Source organism: Solanum pennellii, chromosome 1 (assembly GCF_001406875.1).
Source record: "Solanum pennellii chromosome 1, SPENNV200".
Classification (NCBI taxonomy): domain Eukaryota; kingdom Viridiplantae; phylum Streptophyta; class Magnoliopsida; order Solanales; family Solanaceae; genus Solanum; species Solanum pennellii.
Window position 1 is genome coordinate 101185298 of NC_028637.1, and position 22998 is coordinate 101208295.

The 22998-nt window shown below is 30.3% G+C and overlaps 4 protein-coding genes across 4 annotated transcripts; 3 read left to right on the forward strand and 1 right to left on the reverse strand.

Moving 5' to 3' along the window:
- The first annotated feature begins 1089 nt into the window (after nucleotides 1-1089).
- Nucleotides 1090-1848, forward strand: LOC107027084. Its single transcript, XM_015228258.2, has one exon. It carries the CDS (start codon nucleotides 1148-1150, stop codon nucleotides 1637-1639), a length of 492 nt encoding a protein of 163 aa, XP_015083744.1. The 5' UTR covers nucleotides 1090-1147; the 3' UTR covers nucleotides 1640-1848.
- Nucleotides 1849-6331: 4483 nt separating this feature from the next.
- LOC107010239 lies at nucleotides 6332-7089 on the forward strand. Its single transcript, XM_015209482.2, has one exon. The coding sequence runs from the start codon at nucleotides 6383-6385 to the stop codon at nucleotides 6887-6889; it is 507 nt and encodes a 168-aa protein (XP_015064968.1). The 5' UTR covers nucleotides 6332-6382; the 3' UTR covers nucleotides 6890-7089.
- Nucleotides 7090-9071: 1982 nt separating this feature from the next.
- On the forward strand, nucleotides 9072-9836 carry LOC107010476. The gene has a single exon (XM_015209766.2). It carries the CDS (start codon nucleotides 9121-9123, stop codon nucleotides 9613-9615), a length of 495 nt encoding a protein of 164 aa, XP_015065252.1. The 5' UTR covers nucleotides 9072-9120; the 3' UTR covers nucleotides 9616-9836.
- Nucleotides 9837-11881: 2045 nt separating this feature from the next.
- On the reverse strand, nucleotides 11882-17592 carry LOC107011915 (DUF724 domain-containing protein 3). Its single transcript, XM_015211601.2, has 4 exons — nucleotides 16914-17592; nucleotides 14704-15153; nucleotides 13797-13873; nucleotides 11882-12192 (listed from the first exon to the last, which is right to left on the reverse strand). Exons 1-3 carry the CDS (start codon nucleotides 17424-17426, stop codon nucleotides 13859-13861), a joined length of 978 nt encoding a protein of 325 aa, XP_015067087.1. The 5' UTR covers nucleotides 17427-17592; the 3' UTR covers nucleotides 11882-12192; nucleotides 13797-13858.
- Between the last annotated feature and the right edge of the window lie 5406 nt (nucleotides 17593-22998).

Sequence of the window (22998 nt, forward strand, 5' to 3'; positions counted from 1 at the left end):
GCATTAAATACTAACAAGGTTTACTTTTGAATATTTATTTTGTAGTACACACCCTTCCATCTAATTCTCCGTATTGTATAGGACCATTTTGTTTTCAATGGTCGAATCACTCTTTTTCCATGTTTTTGGTGGACTACCAAGTTAATGTCCTCCACACAATTTTGGGGAAAACAAAGAAGTAGTTGTAATATTGTGCTCCTTTCGTCTCGAAATAAGTACTTCCTCCGTCTACAATTGTTTGACAGGTATACAAAAAATAGATATCCAAGATTAATTGTCAATTTAAATAATCAAGAAATAATTAGTCATTTTTCTAATTCTACCATTAAGTTATAGTAAGGGTTATATTAGTAAAATTATGGTCTTGTATTAAATTTTCCTTATCCCGATAAACAATTATGGATGGAGGAAATATTGTTTTAGCTCATTTTATGTTTATTAAAACAAATAGTAACTCAAAATATAACTATTTTTTACCTTTATCTATTACTCTTCTTATTTATTATTACATATGTACTTCGAACTTTGCATGCCCCTAAAGAAAAAACAGTGATTAATATGAGTATTTTTTTTATAAAAAAAACTTTATTTTCTTATTGACAATTCTTTACTTTTAACTTCACGTGACATATTTAATGTTATAAAATTAAATGACATTTTGATATATTTTATAAACTTTAATTTAAAATCACAAGATTCATACGTTTCTTTTACTTTGAATAGAGACGGACTGGACACGCTCAACTTCATGCCTTTTTCATGTTTAGTGAGAATAACAACTTTCTAGCTTAAAATATTAACAAAATGGGTAGTGCTAAATGGTCAGAAAATTTATAAATCTATAATATCTTTTTTATTTTAAAATAAATTAATTTTTTTTCTTATTTTTAGTTAAATATATTAAAATTAAAAGGGTTAAAATATTTTAAAAAAATAAAAAATAATAACATAGGTAAAATATCATTATAGCAAAAAAACATTATTGTTTAACGTTTTCATATGATAATTCATAAGGGCATTTTGGAAATTTGAGCCCTATAACCAATCCATCTATATATATATATATATATTAGAAACACTTTAATTAATCCATCTCATTCCACAACCTCTCTTTCATTAGAAATATAGTAAGCCAAAAAAGAAAAAAATGTCTCTAGTGACAGAGGAGATGAGAGCAAGTGCAACTGAATTCTACACTGGAAATGATATCTGCCAAGAGAAATCAAAGTTGTTGCTGACTGAAGTAGGCCTACCAAATGGCCTACTTCCTATGCAAGACATGTTAGAATGTGGCTATGTTAAAGACACTGGCTTTGTTTGGCTCAAATCCAAGAAAAAAACAGAACACAAGTTTGAAAAAATTGGTAAATCAGTCCAATATGCAACTGAAGTGACAGCTTATGTTGAGCCTAATAAGATCAAGAAACTCACTGGGGTTAAAGCTAAAGAGCTACTTATGTGGTTAACACTTACTGAAATTTGTGTTGATGAACCATCCACTGGGAAAATTCATTTCAAGACTCCAACTGGGCTTTCTAGGACTTTTCCTGTTGCAGCATTTGAACTTAATGAGCCCAAAAAGGAAGTTAAAGAAGTGAGTGATGTTGTTGCTCCTGCTGTGGAAGTGAAAGAGGTGTAAGAAGGGGAAAAAAAAATAAATTAGTAATTTGTTTGCCTTAGTATTAACTATAATCTAATTAATCTTTGCTTATTTTACTAAACTTTGATTTAAAAAGTTGTTGTACTACTACTACTTAAGTTGAGGATGGTAATTACCTAATCCATCTTATTGTACTCATTATTAAGTGGCTAATTATGTTATCTTTTATTCGAATTTAGTGACACTATTATTATTATTATATTATTAATATACCCCTTAAAATATCAAAATTATTAATTTCTTCCTCTTAATTTTGCTTTAGGGATAACAACATTTTGATACTTCAATTATTGATAAATTCTATTTTTGGTTCTCTCATCCAAATTGTAGGTGGACATAAAAAATTATTTCGTTAATATAAATGAAAAGATCGAATATATTTCATAAATAAAGGGGAATAGGTAGTTTGCCTTTATTAAGAAGCGTTTTTAATGGTAGGCTTGTCAAGATTGTTGTTTGGGGTTAAATGTAATGTGTAATTACTATAGTAGAGATTTCTATTGCTACTTTTAGCACTTGACAACAATAAATATTCATCCACTATTGTTCTGCAAGTATCGCCAACCTAGTATACAACAATAATTTTCCTAGTTCAATCATAATTATTAAAAATGTACGAATCGTATTTTTTCAACATGTAATGTCCTATGTAATTTTATAAGTGAGGTTTGAAAAGGTAATGTGTAGTCTTATCCTATCTTATAAAGATAAAAAAGTCGTTTTAATTGATATATTTTCCATTATTTTCTTTTGCTTCATAGGATAGACAAACTATACTAGAGAATAGATGTCATTTGACGTTTAATGAGGCCTCCTTATAATGTGCATTTGATTTCTCTTGTTGTTCCTCTTTAGAAATTGTGTACCTAAATTGAATAACACCACCTATCTTCTCTAATATATTTGATAATTTGATAAATACTTTACGTATTTTTTCTAGGATTAGCTTTTGAAGTTTTGACTATTTTTTCTAGTTTTAAATTATAAGCCTGGCTATTACTTATTTCACGTTAATGACATTTATAAGAACTACGTAGTAATATGTACAAGTTGGAAAACATATGATGGAATGAAAGAAATGAAGAAAAAAAAGCAAATCAACGTAGTATGGTTAAATGAAAACTTCGAAACATCTTTTTAGTATAAAAGAATTTGGTGAACTTAGCATTTAATTTCCTTTTTTCCCTAAAAAAATGTGCTAAGAGAAGAGGTAGATGTAAAAACTTATCAGTGTCTTGCAAGTTAGAGGTGAATTCAGAATTTGAAAATTTCGAGTTCACTAATATTAAACCTAAAAGGGATAGCACCTAGGTCACGGGTGGATGTATTTGCACCCTTTAATTTTATGCTTGTCATGATAGCACTATTAATTATTTTTAGTTTCTACCAATTTATATATATATATATATGATTTTTTCTAAATTTAATGGGTGCACGTCCACCTCCGAATACCGTCTATTAAATTTAATGGGTGTACGTCCACCTCCGAATACCGTCTATCTCTGTTGCAAGTAGGCCTATTACTTAGGATAGGGTTCCAAATTTCAATTCTTACCGATCTCTAGTATGTAATCTACATTTTTCTAGTTGATTTCTTCTATGTTAGTATTAATTTCTTTTCCATTGTGTTCATTGGATGCCCAGTAAAGTACTTCATTTGTTTACACTAAAAATCCTAACGCCTAGCTATGCTTAACTGATATATTATCTCCGTCTCATTTTATATGTTACCTTTTGAATTTCAAGAATCAAATAAGTTTATCTTTGATCGTAAATTTTTTATATATCTTATAAACATTTTGAATTATCGATTATTGCGACTCATAGTATTTTTTACGTAGTTTACAAATATATAAATTTCATTTCAAAATAATTAAAAATTTCATGCGTAAATTACCAATCAAACTTAAACTATTTGACTTTCAAAACATAAAATATATTATATAGATTGAAATAAAAAAAAAATACATACTTATTTCATTTATAATTGCTAACGATATGATCTATAGTATAAATAAATATTAAATGCGAATGTCATTAGACATAAATGATAATTTACTGTGTTTTGAGGAAAAGATAGGGCTATCAAAACAAATTTTGGGATCTTTTCCAAAGTAATTCTACCAACTTCTCACATCTATTGTATTTGTAATATAATTACTCCTTCCAACTGTTTTTTTTAATTCTGCATTAAATGTTAGCAACCCATTATTTTTTTTAATCAAGTATTTAATTTGTAGCACAACCTTCCATCCAATTTCCCATATTGTAGGTCCATATTTAATTTTTTTCAATGCTCTGATGATCATTTTTTTCCTAATATTTGGTGGACTACACACTTAATGCCCCTCCATACAGTTTTGGGAAAATAAAAAGAAGGTTGTGTCCCCCACCCCAAAAAAAAAAAAAAACTTGAAATAATAAATGTAAAATTAATTTGTTATATATTTTTTAATTATTTACTAGAAAATTTTGAGAATTAGGTCCGATTAAGAAGAAACAGTTCTTTTTTATATAAGAAATACAGTTGAAAATAATTACTATTTTTTCAATTAAATTTCTAAAACGAAATTTATTTTGAGATAATTCCTACTCTTTTTAATACTAAAGCGATTTAAAACGGAGGGGGTAATACTTAGAATTAAACATATTTTTCAAATTCTAATCCTTGGTATTTATACTAAAACAATATTTTCCTTTTTATTTGTTCATTCTAACAGATTTAGAGAATTTTACTATTTTATTTTTGTCATTAAATACCTATGTAAAGTATTTATTTATCAAATTTAAATTTTTAAATTTAACTAATAAAATAAATCTTCGACAAATATTTTCTTGAATAAAGTGTCAAAATCAATATGAGCTAAATAAAATAAGAGAATAGAAGTACTGCGTATGTACATAATTTCTCGTTCGCCTTTAAATTGTTGCACCTATTAAAAGAATAATGATTAATATAAAAAAATATTTTTTTTTTCTATTAATTATGAAGTTATCAATAAAAAAATTATATTTTTTAAAAAAATTTATGTTTTTTCAAAATAATTAATTATAAGTATAATAAATTTAAAAAAAATATTTTTTTTAAATATCAGAATGAACAAGTATTTCGTGAATCGTGACAAAAGGGTTAAGCAAATACTTTATAAGTTGTAAAAAGATATTTGACAAAATAATTTCATGCACTTTCATGTTTAGTGAGAATACCAATTTTCTGGTTTTCTACATAAAAAATAAAAAGTTGGGGCCAAAAAAATTTATTTAGAAAATTAATATTTTTAAAAACAATAAACCTTTTTATTAAATAAATTAATTTTGAAATTTTATTAATCAATATAGATAAAGTGATAATTTATTATATCAATTATTTTTTCTTAATAAATATTTTAAAATAAAATATGAACAAATAATTAAGATTTTTTTTTTTATAAAATTCCAACAAGTTACCAACATGAGTTATTACAAGCCGATGAAACTACTTCATCTTTAAATAAAATTTAAAAATCGAATATAAAATAGGAAGAAAATCTTGCTGCAATTGGTAAACCAAACATATGGCATGTATTTCCTATATATATATATATATATATATATATATATTGATTCAATGAATATGTGTCATTTATTTGTTAAACGCTCACCGAGACGACCGCTTTATATATACATCCATTCACGAAATTTAGTTTATTATATTAAAATAATATTTATTTATTTTATATTTAATTATAGTTATTTTTTGTTATAATTTTTAAAATATCATATTTATTGTTTCATCGGTCTAACAACAACGGTCCACTACTATTTTCGAATATTTAACAATACTTATTCATTTTATAATTAATGAGTAATTTTATATTTATGAATACTATATTATTCTTTGTATAGTAAAATCACCCTTCTATTTATAAATTCTTAAGTAGGTACAAAGTCAATAATAAATAAGTACTGTTAGACAAAAAAAATATATTCAAAGGATGATACAGTAAAATTATCCTTTTATTTATGGTTTCTTATCAAGTATGCAAAGTCAAAGTGGATAAATATTGTTGAACAGAGTAGGTATTAGTTAATATGTTACTCCCTTCGTCCGGAATTGTTTGTCATATTACCCTTATCGAAAGTCAATTTGACTAATTTTTAAAGGTTAATTAGATCACATTAATTCGATATTTTTAAACAGAAAAATTAGATATTCTAAAACTACATGAAAAGCACTAAATTACAATTTTTTGCATATTAATATGATAAAAAAATACATCTTAAAATGTTAGTCAAATTTTTTATAGTTTGACTCTTAAAATAGAAACCATGACAAACAATTCCAGACGGAGGGAGAGTAGTATAATTAATTGACATCGATCAAATATACAAACCAATTATATATACTTCACTCGCCTCTCTCCTCCTTACACTTTCGTCTCTATCTTTGTTATAACATGTAGTTATGAATAGTAATTAACTCATTAATTGCGTAAGTCTTAGTTATTTTTGAAATTTCCTATTAAAAAAATCCCTCAAGTTTCTGATTTGCTAAATTTTGAATTTATATTATATAATATAAAAAAAAAGCTATTGTTTAATATGTAGGCATATCATAAGGGCATTTGAGAAATTTAAGCCAAAACCAAAGGGTAATTTCTCATATTGACATCTATATATTAGAAGCCCTTTTTGCCAATCAATCTCATTCATAAAACAAAAGCTAAAAATCGATTGCAAAAGATGTCTCTAATAACAGAGGAGATTAGAGCAAGTGCAACTGAATTCTACACTGGAAATGATATCTGTCAAGAAAAATCAAAGTTCTTGTTAACAGAAATGAACCTCCCAAACGGTCTTCTCCCTTTGCAAGACATGTTAGAATGTGGCTATGTTAAAGACACTGGCTTTGTTTGGCTCAAATCCAAGAAAAAAACAGAGCACAAATTTGAAAAAATCGGAAGATCAGTCCAATATGCAACTGAAGTGACAGCTTATGTTGAGCCCAATAAGATCAAGAAACTTACTGGGGTTAAAGCTAAAGAGCTTCTAATGTGGCTAACACTTAATGAAATTTGTGTTGATGAACCATCTACTGGGAAAATCCATTTCAAGACCCCAACTGGTCTTGCTAGAACTTTCCCTGTTTCAGCCTTTGAACTTGATCTCCCTAAAAAGGAAGTCAAAGAAGATGTCAAAGAAGAAGCCAAAGAAGTGAATGCTGCTGCTGTTGAAGTGAAAGAGGTTTAAGAAAAAATAAATTAAATTGAGAAAAAAAAAAGAAGTTTTATTTTGATTAAAGAGTTGTTGTTTTACTACTACTTAAGTTGAGGATGATGATTATCAATTCATCTTGATGTACTCGTGATGATGATCAATGGCTCATCTTTTCTTTGAAATTAGTCACATTATTATTAATAAACTTTAGTTTAAATGAAAAGTTCACTTTTCACGAGTTTTTCATTATATTTTTTTATCATCAATTGTGATTTATTTTTGAGAATTTTCTATTATATTTTTTTCAATATATGATGCTTCGCGTAATTTTATAAGTAAAATCATATCTTGTGAAGATAAAAAAAAATCGTTTTAATTGACAGATTTTTCACTATTTTCTTTTGCTTCATAGGATAGACAAGATGTCAAATTTAACGTTTAATGAAGCCCCCTTATAAAGTGCATTTGATTGCCCTTGCTGTTCCTTTTTAGAAATTGTGTAGCTAAATTAAATAACACCACCTATCTTCTCTAATACATTTATTAAATACTTACGTAGTTTTGTTTTTTCTAGGATTAGCTTTTGAAGTTTAGACTTCTTTTTAGTTAAATTATAAAACTTGGCTATTATTTATTCCACGTCAATGATATTTATAAGAACTACGTAGTAATCTGTAAGAGTTGGAAAAACATAAAGATGGAAGGAAAATGAAAAAGAATTTGGTGAACGAACTTAGCATTTAATTTTTTTTTTCCCTCAAAAAAAGTGCAAGAGGAGAGGTAATACCTTTAAATGTGCATCTTGTTTAGTTAATACCTTTAACTAAAAAATATAAAAAAACATCAATGTATTTTAAAATAGATAAATGTTATAATTTTTAAAATTTTCTGATTATTTAACACTTCTCTATTTAATTGAAATCATTTTCTATGCTATAATTTCTTTTTCAGTGTATCCATCCGATGCCCAGTAGATATACGGCATGTTTTTGCATTCAAACTCCTAACGCCTAGCTATGATTTCATTTATAATTGAAATATATATTATCTCCGTTCACTTTTAATTATCATAATTCATCTTTTAGAGTTAAATTATGGGCTAATGCACAAGTACCCTCTCAACTTATGCTCAAAATCTCAGAGACACACTTATACTATAATAAGGTCCTATTACTCCTCAACTTATTTTATTAATAATTTTTTACCCCTTTTCGACTTACGTGACACTATCTTGTGGGCCTGGTTGACTTTTTCTTTCAAACTAGTGCCACATAGGCCTAAAAGGGGTAGAAAATTACTTATAAAATAAGTTCAGTAGGTAATAGGACCTTAGTATAGTATAAGTGTGTCTCTGTGATTTCGGACATAGGTTGAGGGGTACTTGTACATTTTTTCTTAAATTATAAATATTTTAACTAACATTTTACAATATATTTTGTATTGTATTGATATACATAATAATTTATAAAACTTTTTGTATATTTTTTTGAATACGTAAAGAGAATCCGGATATGATAGTTGTTGCTACTGTATTTATTATAAGTACTCCTTCCAACTGTTCGTTTAGTTCTGCATTAAATGTTAGCAAACCCTTTTTTCCAATATTTAATTTGTGACACAACCTCCCATCCAATTTCACATATTGTAGGTCCATATTTAGTTTTATTTCAATGCTCTGATGATCACTTTTTTCTAATTTTTGGTGGACTACCACTTAATTCCCTCCATGCAATTTTGGGGAAAACAAAATGAAGGCTGATTTATAATCGTAGTTCTTTCTTAAATTTCTTATAAAAAAAATTAAATCGAGATGATACTTGACTCGATTTGTAAATTGAATTTTTATATTTATGACTTTGTCAACTAAATCTTTAAATTCATTCAAATACAATACTTTAAATCCCTTTCTCATCATCTTATGAACGTACATGCAGTACACTCGTTATAATTTTGACAATTTTAAAATAATAATATTGTATTCAATTGCTTCAAAAATGCATGTGATCATTTATCTGTCTAAGTTTAATTATTTTAGTGTCACATAAACTCAATTAATGGTGAAAGCAATTTAAAAATTAGAGTTTCATCGAGTTAAAGAGTTTAGTTTAGCAAAATTATGAGTACATTGCTAATCTGGGCATATAATAAGGGCATTTGAGATATTTAAGCCAAAGCCCAAGGGTAATCTCTCACATTGACATCTATATAAGCATTTTTGCCAATCATATATCATTCATTACAAAGTGAAAAATCCACTGCAAAATATGTCTCTAATAACAGAGGAGATGAGAGCAAGTGCAACTGAATTCTACACTGGAAATGATATTTGTCAAGAAAAATCAAAGTTCTTGTTAACAGAAATGAACCTACCAAATGGGCTTCTCCCTATGCAAGACATGTTAGAATGTGGCTACGTTAAAGACACTGGCTTTGTTTGGCTCAAATCCAAGAAAAAAACAGAGCACAAATTTGAAAAAATTGGAAGATCAGTCCAATATGCAACTGAAGTGACAGCTTATGTTGAGCCCAATAAGATCAAGAAACTTACTGGGGTTAAAGCTAAAGAGCTACTTATGTGGTTAACACTCAATGAAATTTGTGTTGATGAGCCATCCACTGGGAAAATCCATTTCAAGTCTCCAACTGGTCTTGCTAGGACTTTCCCTGTTTCAGCCTTTGAACTTGATGTCCCTAAAAAGGAAGTCAAAGAAGAAGCCAATGAAGTGAGTGTTGCTGCAGTTGAAGTGAAAGAGGTTTAAGAAATAATATAGTATTGATTTGCTTATTATATATATTGAGAGAAAAAAGAAGTTTTATTTTGAGTAAATAGTTTGTTGTATTACTACTACAACTAACTACAACTTAAGTTTAGTGTGATGATTATCAATTCATCTTGATGTACTCATGATGATGATCAAGTGGCTAAATTATGTCACATTATTATTATTATAAATAATTTTATTTTAAGTTAAAGAGTTTATTTTTCATGAGTCTTGGATCTCTATTATCCATGCTTGATTTCAACACTTGAAGCATTTTGTCAATTAGTATATGACCGGTAGTAAGTATTTACGAGGTCATCATTCAGGCCCTTATGTTGCGACACTTAACAATTTACTCATTTTTCTATAATTGTGGCAGGTCATAACACTTAGTTCATGATTCGTGTTATATTTTCTTATTTTGATTGATGATCTGTTCGGACATCTTTAAATCTATGCTTGATTTGCATTTAGTCGATTGTTAAGATAATATGATTCACTACAAGCTAAGCTATTAAGATTTCTATGTTATTTCTTTAATTATGTGTTTTAATTTTCAATTTTTATGAGAATATGTATTTGTAAGAACATTGAGATGAAAATCATTTTTGTTAGCGTGGAATCAGTAATACTAAATTGTTAAGAGTCAGATAATTATTATTATTGTTGAGAGACAATAATGATAAGAAGAGGTAATATTTGAGTGGTAGTACAGTTTGTGACGGATATAGCTAATGACATTAAATTACAAGCTTTTTCCAACTTGACAGCTTGCTGGGAATTAAATTCATATTACTGGGGCTAACATTTTGAGATGATAGATCAAGTTTTAATATAGGGATAATGCACGAGTATCACTTTAACTTATGTCCGAAATTTCAGAGATACATTTATGATATATTAAGGTTCCATTATTCATGAATTTATTTTATAAGTAATTTTCTGTCCCTTTTTAGCCTACATGGCACTATCTTGTGGGTCCAATGCTGGTTGACTTTTTTTTTCAAGCTAGTGCTACGTAGATCGAAAAGGGAATAAGTTCATGGTGTAGTAGGACCTTAGTATAGTATAAGTGTTTCTAGAATTTCGGGCATAGGTTGAGGAGATATTTGTGCATTTTTCCTTTAGTATATACATATACTCCCACTGATTTCTGATTTTAACTTGACGTGATATTTAGGTTTTTTTGAATATCATGTTTTAAATTAAATATATGTAAAATATATTAAAAATGTGTTAGTTTTGAACATGTAACGTAGAAACTTAAAATTAAAAAAAAAAATGGCTTGGACTAAAGTAGGTCTCCTAATTAAAATCATCACCTAAGTCCTAACAATTATTAATTGGTACGTAACTCACAATTAAGACATCAGCAATGAATAATGATCAGTCTTGTTGTTGGAGAATACCAACGGGACACGTACATTTTTTTTTATTAGTCATGTCTTCATTTTTTTTAAAAAAAAAATAGTCATATGTCGTGTTTCTTGTTTTTCTTAATTTTTTAAAATTAATTTCGAGAAGTTCTGATTATTTTTTCATTTTTCCGGTTTTACACTTTTACTACTTCTATATGATCTCTTTATTACATATTTATTTATTATTTATTATTCATCGTGTTTAAGAATAATTATTACTAAGATAAAATAATAAAAGAATATTTTTTCCATCTCATAATAAGTGTTACTTCAGAAATTTATGACAAAAAATCATTTGTTTATCCAACTACACCTTATACATCATCTTCTTAATAATATTCAATTCTCAAAATACATCTACACCAGTGTGAATTTTGAAAAATATACATTATATTTAGTAAATATTTTTAAAAATCATAACAGATAAATAAAATATACATTATATTTAGTAAATATTTTTTAAAAGGGCAATTTGGCTTAATTTACGTAATTAATTTTTTCAGCTATAATTGTTGTATTAACTTCTTAGTTCACATCTTCAATAAAAAAAATATAAATATAATAATACAAAGAAAAACGTGCTCCTCTTTTTGTAGTAATAATCTCGAAGGCCATGGCTATCAAAGACAGAGCAACCCAGAAAAAAAGTGGACCATAGGAATCTAATATACAACAACCTTACCTCCTTTTGTTTAAGACACTCTTTTCACAGCTCAAACCCGTGACATTCTGATCACATGACAACCAACTTTTGAGAAAGATCAGTTTAAAATTACATTCCGGTATATGTGATCTTCTTTGAGTACGTTCATACATAGGATAAACTCACATGATAGAACTGACAATGTTAATAATATTTCCGCCCCATAACATTACGAAAATTAAGAACAAAAGAAGTATAAATTTATACAAGTGCATGAATCTTGAAGTTGACAACAACTGATGTTTGCTCGTAGGCTTGGATTACACTAGAGCAGTCTACACACACAATTTAACTTAGCACAACAATACTGACACACCTTTAAGGCTTCTCTAAAGGAGTACAGGGTTGGTTCATTTTCAAATTCTTGATAGGCCACAACAATCTTTCTAATCCAACTAATAACTCATTCTAATATATGTTACAATCCTGAGCAGACCACATTATCCGTTAAACCTACACAAGCAAGTAAATGAGAGATTAGATATGGCTAAACTTGAAACCTTACTTAATAAAGTACTATTAATCAAGAACCTCAACGCAAACAGTTTACATATGCAACACTAAATTAGCTTGAAAGTTGCACAAAAATGGATGTAGTAAAGACACAGTGTGACACACTCCAACAAAATATACATGAATCAACCTTACTATTTACTAAGCTTAGGAACCATGAGCTGGGAGTAAGCTATTGAACAATGAAATGAAGTACAAGATGCTTGTTTCAGGTAAGAGAGGCTTATGTAATCAGTAGAGGAAATGAGGCCCAGAAAACAAAAAGGAAAAAAAGAAGCTAGACGAATGTTCACGGACTTAGAAAATCATGGAGACGAATTTATTCTTTCGCCAAATAGCTCATGAAAATGTAGTTCCAATATGGAAAAAAATTACATAGATGTTGGAAAAGCATGCAGGCCTAAGTAACAGAGTAAAGATACAAAACAAGAACTTAAACTTCAAATCGAGAGGTTAATGTAACTTTTGTATGGTCAGGATCCCTGCTTGTTGGTGCATAGAAGGAAGAATTTTGAGATGAGGAACACAGTTGTTAGTCCTTTGTAAATAAGGAACCTTAAGTAGTAAAAGAATAGTCGCCACACCATGAAGGGATGGCACAAGGGCAGCCTACATTTTGGGCATGAGCCCCCAAGTACAGTCAAGGTAAGAGAAAGCTCTGCTGCAGTGCTGCTCATTAGTCCTGTAAGAATGTTACTTGGGACCAAGGCGAGCCTGCAAGGAGAAGGATGGACGCTAGGTGCCCGATGGGACAAGGGGATAAGCTGGAATAGGCAGCCCAAGCATGCATTACCAGGGGAAATAGGCAAAAGAGAGAAATGGTGAAAAAAATTGTTTACTGATAACCAGATAAAAGAAAATCAAGAGATGAGAAATCAAGGCACCTTGAGAAACCGTTTTAAAAACAAAAGGAGCTTTGTTAAAATGAACACACGGCAGGTAGTAAAAGATTGAACAGTCTGAAAGCAAAGGCAACTATATCTATAATCTATAGTCATAGTTGATGGTAGCTAAGAGCGCCTCAGAGTCTAGGAATGATTAAAAAAAATAGGGATCAAAAGGATGATATAAGATAATTATACAATGAGAATTGGGATTAAGGGGCCAGAGATGGTATACATAGAGGTGCATGTTACCTAAAGACAAAACTTGGTTAGCCTCTCTACAGGAGAATACTAGAATTTCACACTAAGAAAACCATTGAATTGTTTTACTTGAGCCGAGGGTCTTTCAGAAACAGCCTCTCCCTTCACAAGGTAGGGGGGTAAGGGTCTGCGTTCATACCACCCTCCCCCGAGCCACTTGTGGGATTACACTGGGTGTGTTGTTGTAAAACTATTGGAATCGACAATAGCGAAAGACCCATTTTAGACCCATAATAAATAAAGCACTAGGACTATACTTTTGCCACCAACATAGGATTTTTCCTACTCCTACAATAGGAAGAGAAGTATGTACCTAACGTACATTTCTACCACACTATTAACACCACAACTTCAGTACAAGATGAATAATGAACAAATGGCCAAGAGAAAAGCATATACCATTAAGAAGCTACACTATGAATCCTGATTGCAGATCTACCAACATTGCAATTTCTCGAAGATCACAACTTTAATGCCTGGAAAATCAAGTATGTCAATATTGATCAAATTGAATGTAAGATGCACATCTAAGTAGTATATTGATAGCTTTAAGATAACAATATTAGCTGAGGAGTTTATATGAGCAGCAGCCAGCAGTGTATTCGTCTAGTTCACATACAGGTACCAAATATCTCTTGGGAAATGTTAGTCATGAAATTGAAGCTTATTACAAGAACTCTTAGGGCTAGAGGGCAGTGGCTATCAGCTAGAGCAAGGAGAAGTAACCAAATGTGTATGAACAAGTTACCATACTGAACAAGATCTAGGCAGTCTATGGCAGCTAGCTCTGGATCCTGTTGGAGTCTCATTAGAATCACATATATTGTGGTGATCCAAAAATTGGCGTAAAAGCATCTAGGATTTGTTTAGGGATAGAGGGTATACAGAGAGAGAGAGGGAGAGAGAGAGGGAGAGAGAGAGAGAGAGAGAGAGAGAGAGAGAGAGAGAGGATTTGTTCATGTTAGGGTCAGGGAGATGGATGGCATGAACTCTGTTCCTCCAATTTAAGAACTATCTAACATTACAGTATCACCAGCGTTTAGCCTAGCTGGAGTTCAGATTTCAGAAGGTCTGTGAGTACACACATACTTGAAGGAAGGAAACAGAACCTGCAAATTACTTTCCAGTTTATTAGCGAGTTTACCTTCACGGGTTCATTTTGTCATCATATATAAATCAAAAAGCAATGTCACATAACAATACAAGAAAAGATCGTTTTCCAGGACAGAAATGTGTGATCTTCCAATGCCAAGAAAAAATTAATCTAATTCATGGATTTTTAATTCGGTAATCCAGGAAACTGTACCTGGGAAGCTCTGACCCATTTGCCATTGGTCCAGTCCAGATGCAGCCTTACATCAGCATGCTTAAACTCCAACTCCTCGTTGCTTGCCTTAAAGTAAACCTTGTATCTCTGGCCTTTAAGTACTTTAGAAATCACACCCACCCACCAGCCATCATTGTGCAGAGCATCAACTTCTTCAAGGACTTTGAAGCTTTCAAAAGATCCAATATCAGGTGGACGAGGTCGTATATGCAAACGATCAGTTTCTTCTTGCAAAAACGCTGTATCATCATTGTTTCTTAAGTTCTGATACTCTATCAGGTAGTTACCATTATCTAAAAGCTTAACAATAGTTGCAACAAACCAAGCACCCTCAAAACCTTCTTCATCACTGCTGACTTCGACTAATGACCCTTTGCTAAAAAATTCTGCAGCTTTGTTGTTGGGTTTCGTTTCAGTAGATACAAGTTTCTGTATTTCATGCCGAAGTCAAAATAAGTAGGGAGAGAAAAGAAACAAATCAAAAAGTGAAACACAAAAACAGAACTGAGAGTTTTTGTCAAGATGAGCGGGGAGAGAGAAGAAACAAATCAAAAAGTGAAACACATGAACGGAACTGAGAGAAAGTCTGAAACTTGAAAAATGTCTGCCCTATTTAAATAATTTTTGTTTATGTGTTATCTCATACAGACATCTATAAATTACAATCATGAAAAGAAATGGTAAATATAAACATATTTCAGATGAACTCAAGTGCCAGATTTGCTCATCAGTTAAATATAATAACAGAAACATGCTTCCAACTCCCATTTTGTTTCTGGGCACGTGCGTTTAGCATCTATGCTGAAGCTAGATTGGTCACAAGAGATGACAGAAGCCTGTCTTCAAATAATTATTTTTATCAATGACAATACCATTTATACTCCTATATACTTGCATAGTCATCTCGTACTACTTTTCAATAGTATTCCACCTGAGTGGTAAAGAGGATTTGGTTAATAGTGCCGAATCTCTGTTAACACACACTTAAATCCATGTTGATTTGAAGTGAAGCTGTATCGTTTTGTAAATATTCAAGCACAATTCATATTGCTTTTATAATATTCAAGCTGTATTTTTGAAGAATGTGGCTCCAACCAAAGTGAAGTGTTTCACTTGGTTGGTATCCAGAAGAGAATGCTTGAGTCATGAGGCTCTGCAAAAGAGGGGCATCATTGCCTCAAGGTAATTTTAGTGCAAATAAGCTCTACAGACACCTATTTCTTCACTATAAGGTAACACAGCAAAGGTTTGGGCTAAGTTGTGTGGACTCTTTACTTTTGATGCCGCACCGGTGTTGGATTCTTCAAAAATACACTACTTTAGGAGAATCCTACATGCACCTGTTGACATTTTTAAAGAGTCCGAGCAACATAGATTTGGGCCCCTTTTTACCAGCATAGCCAACATAAACTGGACCATTCCAGAACACACATCAGGCCTGCTAAGCTGCTGGATTAGAAAGAGAGGCAGCAAGAGCCAGAAGAGATGATGGAGACCAGCTCCAACTTGCATATGGTGGATCATATGAAAAGGAAGAATTTTTTAAGGGAAGTAATGTACTATAGAAAAGACTAAATGGCTTACTTCCTTAGGCTTTTGGGGTAAAGCACAAGATATAATAGATGAAGAGATCCAACTAGTAGATTTTATAACCTACTAATTATTACTTCGTTAGGCTTAGGCTTTTGTAAGTATTCTATCTTCTCTTTTCTTTTGTAATACCTTTTTTGGAGGCCACCAGCGTCGCCCTTAACGCCGAGGAGTACAAAAAGTTACCAGTTTCAAAAAAAAATAAAGGTGAGAAACTAGCAAGTAGACTTCTTTGAACTTTCAAGTTACCCTTGATCAGCTGAAAATAAAAACACCCTATCCAGGTAGTGTAAACTGATTCTACTCAGAATGCTGTTTGATTCCCCTATATCTACGAAGTTCCAATGCATATTGACATATCCTCCCTCTCAAGTCCAAATCAACTATCCCAAGAAATGCAACATATTTAAACTGTATCCCAAGAACTTATAGAGAGTATTTTCTAGTCAAACTTTCTTATCTTCTGCAAAGTAGGGAGCTGAAACACATTGATAACCCTAAAGAGCCAGATAACGCCATTCAAGAAAGAATTTGCAAGTTCTCTAACACATTTTATTGATTAAAAGAAACTCATATCGGAGGCGAAAAAAGGAACTTACCTTCTCATCTTGTTTTTCTTCTCCTTCATCCCCAAATGATGGGGTCCACTTACCATTGGCCCATTCACGATGGATCCGTATCTGAGATTCCTCAAATTCCAGCTGGTCCCTTGTTCCCCTGAAGAACACAGAGTACTTCCCATCACCCGACAGCTCCATGACCACACCCTCCCACCACCCATCATTGTAATAAGCATCCACCTCATCACTGACCTCAAACTTCCTCCGCCGTTCAGGTGGCGGCCGCGGCCGCAGCTGAACTAAAGTCATTGCCTCCTTCAATGGCCGTTTACCTTTTTTATCCGCCATCAGTGTTTTGTACTCCACCAACACCCGCAGCTTGTTGCTACTCTCGTCGTCGTCGTCGTCTTTATTCCTCCTCTGTTTCTTCTGAATGGGTCGAACCACTATTCCCTCATACCACGCGCCTCGAAAACCGTCCTCATCACTGCTAATCTCAACTTCTGCCCCATTTGTGAAGTAAGTATTGAGCATTTCAGTTTCAGTTTCCATGGCCGCAAGAAAAATTAAGGAGTTTTGGCGGTTATATGAGATTTGAAAGAATTTTATTATGGAGAAGAGAAGACCGTCAGACTGACACACGGTGAAGAAGAGTGACAAATTATGCTAAGATTGTTTTGGGGCTGGGCGGCACATTTTAACTTTTTTTTAGGGGTCGTTTGGTGCTAGTATCGCCGAATATTAGTAATACATGAATTATTCATGACGATCATTATGTATTAGTTATGTGAATTTTTAAAGTGCAATTAAAATTGCATTTACTTTCTAGCTAGTTGATTTAATACTTACATAAATCATTTCTAAATCAACTATAAACAATCTCTAGTAGGATTAATTTTTCCTTCCATTTTAACACATAATTCTAGGAGTTTAATCTGTTAAGCTTGACTTTGTAGCCAAATTATTTTTACATCCATTCTTTATTTGGTACTTTTACATCATAATGTATCTCTAAATATGTTATGCACATTTCTTCGGTTTTAATTATTTTTCCACTAATAATACATATCAAAAATCAATTGTATCGTCACATGTTTGATTCTCTTTTGAAAAATTTATAAAAATATAATTGTACCCTAAATGTCAAATTGTCCTATGTATTTTCTTAATCTTTATACAAATTTTAATTCATAGCAATTTCTTTTTCACAATCCTAGCATAAAGAGTCGAGTAGAGTAGGACAGATTTGAAATCAATGTGCATAAAAATAAATAGTTAGATAATCAAAGCAATTCAAACATTGTTGTTTAGGTGAATTTTGAAGATGGAAATGGTAGGATAAGAACACTTCTAACCTTGTTGAAAGCGTTATGCGAAAATCTAATCGGCGCTCCAATAAGAATTCCAAACATCCAGAAAGTATCCTAACCTTGTTGGGAGCGTTATGCAAAAACCTAATCGGCGCTCCAATACGAATTTCAAACACCCAGAAAGTCTTCTAACCTTGTTGAGAGCATTATGCGAAAACCTAGTCGACTCTTCAATACGAATTCCAAAAACCCAGAAAGTCGTCTAACCTTGTTGGGAGCGTTATGCAAAAACCTAATCGGCGCTCCAATTCGAATTCCAAACACCCAGAAAGTCTTCTAACCTTGTTAAGAGCATTATGCGAAAACCCAATCGACTCTTCTATATGAATTCCAAACACCCAGAAAGTCTTCTAACCTTGTTGGGAGCGTTATGCAAAAACCTAATCGGCGCTCCAATTCGAATTCCAAACACCCAGAAAGTCTTCTAACCTTGTTGAGAGCATTATGCGAAAACCCAGTCGACTCTTCTATATGAATTCCAAACACCCAGAAAGTCTTCTAACCTTGTTGGAGCATTATGTGAAAACCTAGACGGCGCCCCAATACAAACTCTAAACACCTAGGAAAACAAAAAAAAGTTTTCTAACCATGTGGTAAAAGGTCCTAAGTTTTATTTATTTATACTAGTCCTGAACACGTGCTTTGCACGTGAGACCCACAAAAATATAATATGTTGTAGAAGGTATATTAAAATCACATTGTGATGAATTTCAGAAACGATTTAACGAAAAAAATATATAAATGAAATAAATGAACAATCAACCTTTATAAATGACTTCTTTGTCGTAAAATGTAAATGTCAAATAATTAGATATTTCGGTAACCTCTCAAATTTGGAATAACGAAATTTAATGTGATAAATAATTTACCTTTTTATGTTATTAGGTCGAAACCTACAATATATTAGTTTGTTACTTCTCTCTAAGAAAGGGACAATACAAACATTACATACCTTCTCAATTTGTACCAAAGTTTGAATTAACCTATATACTTGTAACAAGTGTATAAGTTGTTTTCATATTACATTCACATGACATAGTATGTTTATTGTTCTTTGTAGCATGAACAAAAATTTCAATAATTTGATCATGGTTATTTTTCATACTTCTTATCATTCTTTAATTTTTTTTATCCTTTTTTTTCTTACTTTATTATTGTTTTCTCTAACATTACTATTTTGTATCGTTCGACTTAATTCTTGTCTTCCCCTTTCGTTTATATATGTTCCATCCATTTTGTTTTTGTTGTTTTATTTTTTACATCCACATTGTCATTCATAAAAAATAAATAAATAAATAAAAGGATTATCTACAAACACAAAATAATTAAAAGTGAATTCTCTTTCACTTTTGATTGTAATTTATAAATGTGTAAAATTTATTTTAAAGAATTTAAAATTCTTTTATATAAATTCATGAAATGATATAAAATAATGAGATAATTTAACCTACATGTTTCAAATCATGATTCATAAGTAAACATGCATACACATTTCAAGATGGTGAATACATTCGAAAATGCTTATAAATATGAAATATTTATTTAAGAAAATAGAAGCAATATATTATTTGTTTGATTTAACTTACTGATAAAAGAGAGAATGGAAAAATATTCTTGAGTGGCTTGACTCCATCTTTGCATTTACTGATTCACAAGTTATGCTTATCAAATAATCCATAAACATCCCATATATATATAATTGTTAACAATTACATTGAAGTGGACAATAATAATGTGAAATAAGTGTCATCAAGATAATTCTTCAATTCTAAAATGCTTGGACTTCCGCTAAATAACTTTCTATCTTCCACTATCTTTAATACATAATATAATGCACGTGAATACCTTAAAACTGCTCCCATTTATATCTAGTTTTGTATATAGTTATTAGAATATATTTTTTATTTTGTACATAAAAAAAGAATATTTAAATGAAGGACAAAATGGTAATTCAACTTTGAGAATGTGAAATAAGTGTCATCAAGATAATTCTTCAGTTCTAAAATGCTTGGACTTCCGCTAAATAACTTTCTATCTTCCACTATCTTTAAGGGGTCGTTTGGTACAAAAATGAATAATGCAGGGATTAGTAATGCAGGGATTAGCAATGCAGGGATTAGCAATGCAGGGATTAGTAATGCAGGGATTATTTTTATCAAGTGTTTGGTTCATTGTTTCTTATATAATTTTGTGTGTGGTTTAAATGTTTTTTAAAAAAAAACTTTCCAATTATACCCTAGAGTTATTATGAGATTTTGTATTTCATGTAATTGAGTCAAAGTAGATAATTAACGGAGAATATTATTTTTTTATAACATTTTTAACTAGTTAGGAGAATAAAATTTTTATTGTCATGTTCACTATTTTCTCACTTAAATTATTTGAGAGTAAATAATTGTCATCTTAATAAATTAGAGTTAATAACTCAAAAGGTCACACAACTATAATGATTATAGAGAAAATTTATTGAACTTTGTTTTGTATCAATAAATTTTAAAAAACTCTTTATCATAAAATAAAATAAAAATATAAAATAAATATAGAAAAATAAATTAAACTACTTTTATACTCGAGATGTGTGTGTATATATATATACACACACACACTCTTGTTTTAGACTACTTGTGTAATGTTTAATGAACTTTCATTAAGAGACAATATTTTACTTATGAATTGTTCTTAAATTCATACATCAACATTAACATATTAGTCGGATTATAATATTTTATATTAATAATAAATAGATTAAGTAATTCAATTTTTAGAAACAAAAAATTATGTCTAAATAATAAAAGTTGTAAGCTAATTTATTTAAATAACTTTATTAGTATAAATATAAAATATAAAATATAAAATCAAAAAAATAAATTAAATATTAAAAGGATTTGAGGGGTATTTTTGTCTTTACCTAGAATAGTCCATGGTATTAGAGCTAATACCTCCAAATGGAAGGTATTAGCAATACATCACATAATACCATGTAGGATGTATTAACTAATCCATGGATTAGTTATATATAGGCTCACATTCCTACCAAACACAGTATTAAATTATACCACATCTAATACATGAATTATTTCTTTTAATACATCCTACCAAACGCCCCCTAATACATAATATAATGCACATTTGAATACCTTAAAACTGCTCCCATTTATATCTAGTTTTGTATTTAGTTATTAGAATATATTTTTTATTTTGTACATAAAAAAAGAATATTTAAATGAAGGACAAAATGATAATTCAACTTGGAGGTTAGGAGCTTCACACTTATAATAATATATGATTTAATGAAGTTTTGAGTCTAAATTATTTAAATATTAATTTACTGAGAAAAGAATCAAATATGCCATCAAACTTTTAGAAAATTTTTATTTATGCTATCCGTTAAAAGTTTGGACCATCTATACCATTACCGTTTAAGAAAAGGCTCATTTATGCTATTATTTTTTAACATTAGTTTTGCAAAATGATTTTTGACATGTGACCAATAGAGCTGTCAAAATGGGTTGGCCCAAACCAATCCTAACGGACTAGAGAGTTAAATGGGTTGGGGAGGGATGACCCTTTTTATTAAAGGGCTTATAAAATAGCAGCACAACCTAGCCCTAAGCGGGCTACAGGTTGACCTTTCAACTAATGAACAATATTATCCTCTTAGAAAGAGTATCGAACATTAACGTCTATGAACACAACATCAATTCATACAAAAATCCATTTATAAATCACACACTTCAGTAAATACTTACAAAAATACATTTATGAATCACGCACTTTGGTGAATAGTTACAAAAATACATAATAGTCAACATAAGATTTAGCAGATAAATGTTGATCATTCCATCATTTTTCCCACAATAAACTAACCGGATTAAAAGATTTCTACCAACAAAACTCAGCCCAAATACTTAACAAATCTAAATTTATAAATATTACATGACCCATTAACTAAAGTTTTACGACTCCGCTTCCGCTTTCACCATCGATCACATTTGAATCAAATGATATTGTTTCCTTGAGAATTTCATCTTCACCTACAATTCACCATACAAGATGATATTGCAAAAGACTTGATTTTTTATTTTTAAATATTTATTGATAAAATCTTTACAAATAAAACACTATTTAAAATATATATAAAATATTTCAAAAAATTAATAGCCCACAGGCTGACCTTTGATGCTTGTAGGTTGGCCCTACGAGGCCAAAGGGCTAAATGGGGCGGTCTAAAAAATCTCGTTCATAAAGGGGCCAAAAATATTAAGCCCAACCCTACTTATTTCAAGGTTCGGGTTGGGCTTTGCGGGCTAAGCCCATTTTGATAGCAATTCAGCCACGTCATTAATTGTTTTAATGGAAAAAAAAATTAGAATTCTGAACAAAAATTGAATTAAAATAACGCACCCAAATTTTAAAATATCCCTAATTTTATTTGGTGGGTTATTTTAATTCAATTTTTGTTCAAAATATTGAATTTTTTCATTAAAAAATTAATGCAGTGACCGAATTATAATTGGTCACGTGTCAAAAATAATTTTGCAAAATCACTGTTATTCTGTTAAAAAATAATGGCATGAATTATTTTAAACGGTAATGACATAGATGTGCCAAACTTTTAATGAATAGCATAAATGAGCCTTTCTAAAAATTCGATGACATATTTAAGCCTTTTTCCTAATTTATTTAGTGCATTTGTTTTTATTCTCTTCTTTCACAATTATTTCCCAACTTTTAATAGGTTTAATTAATTAAAT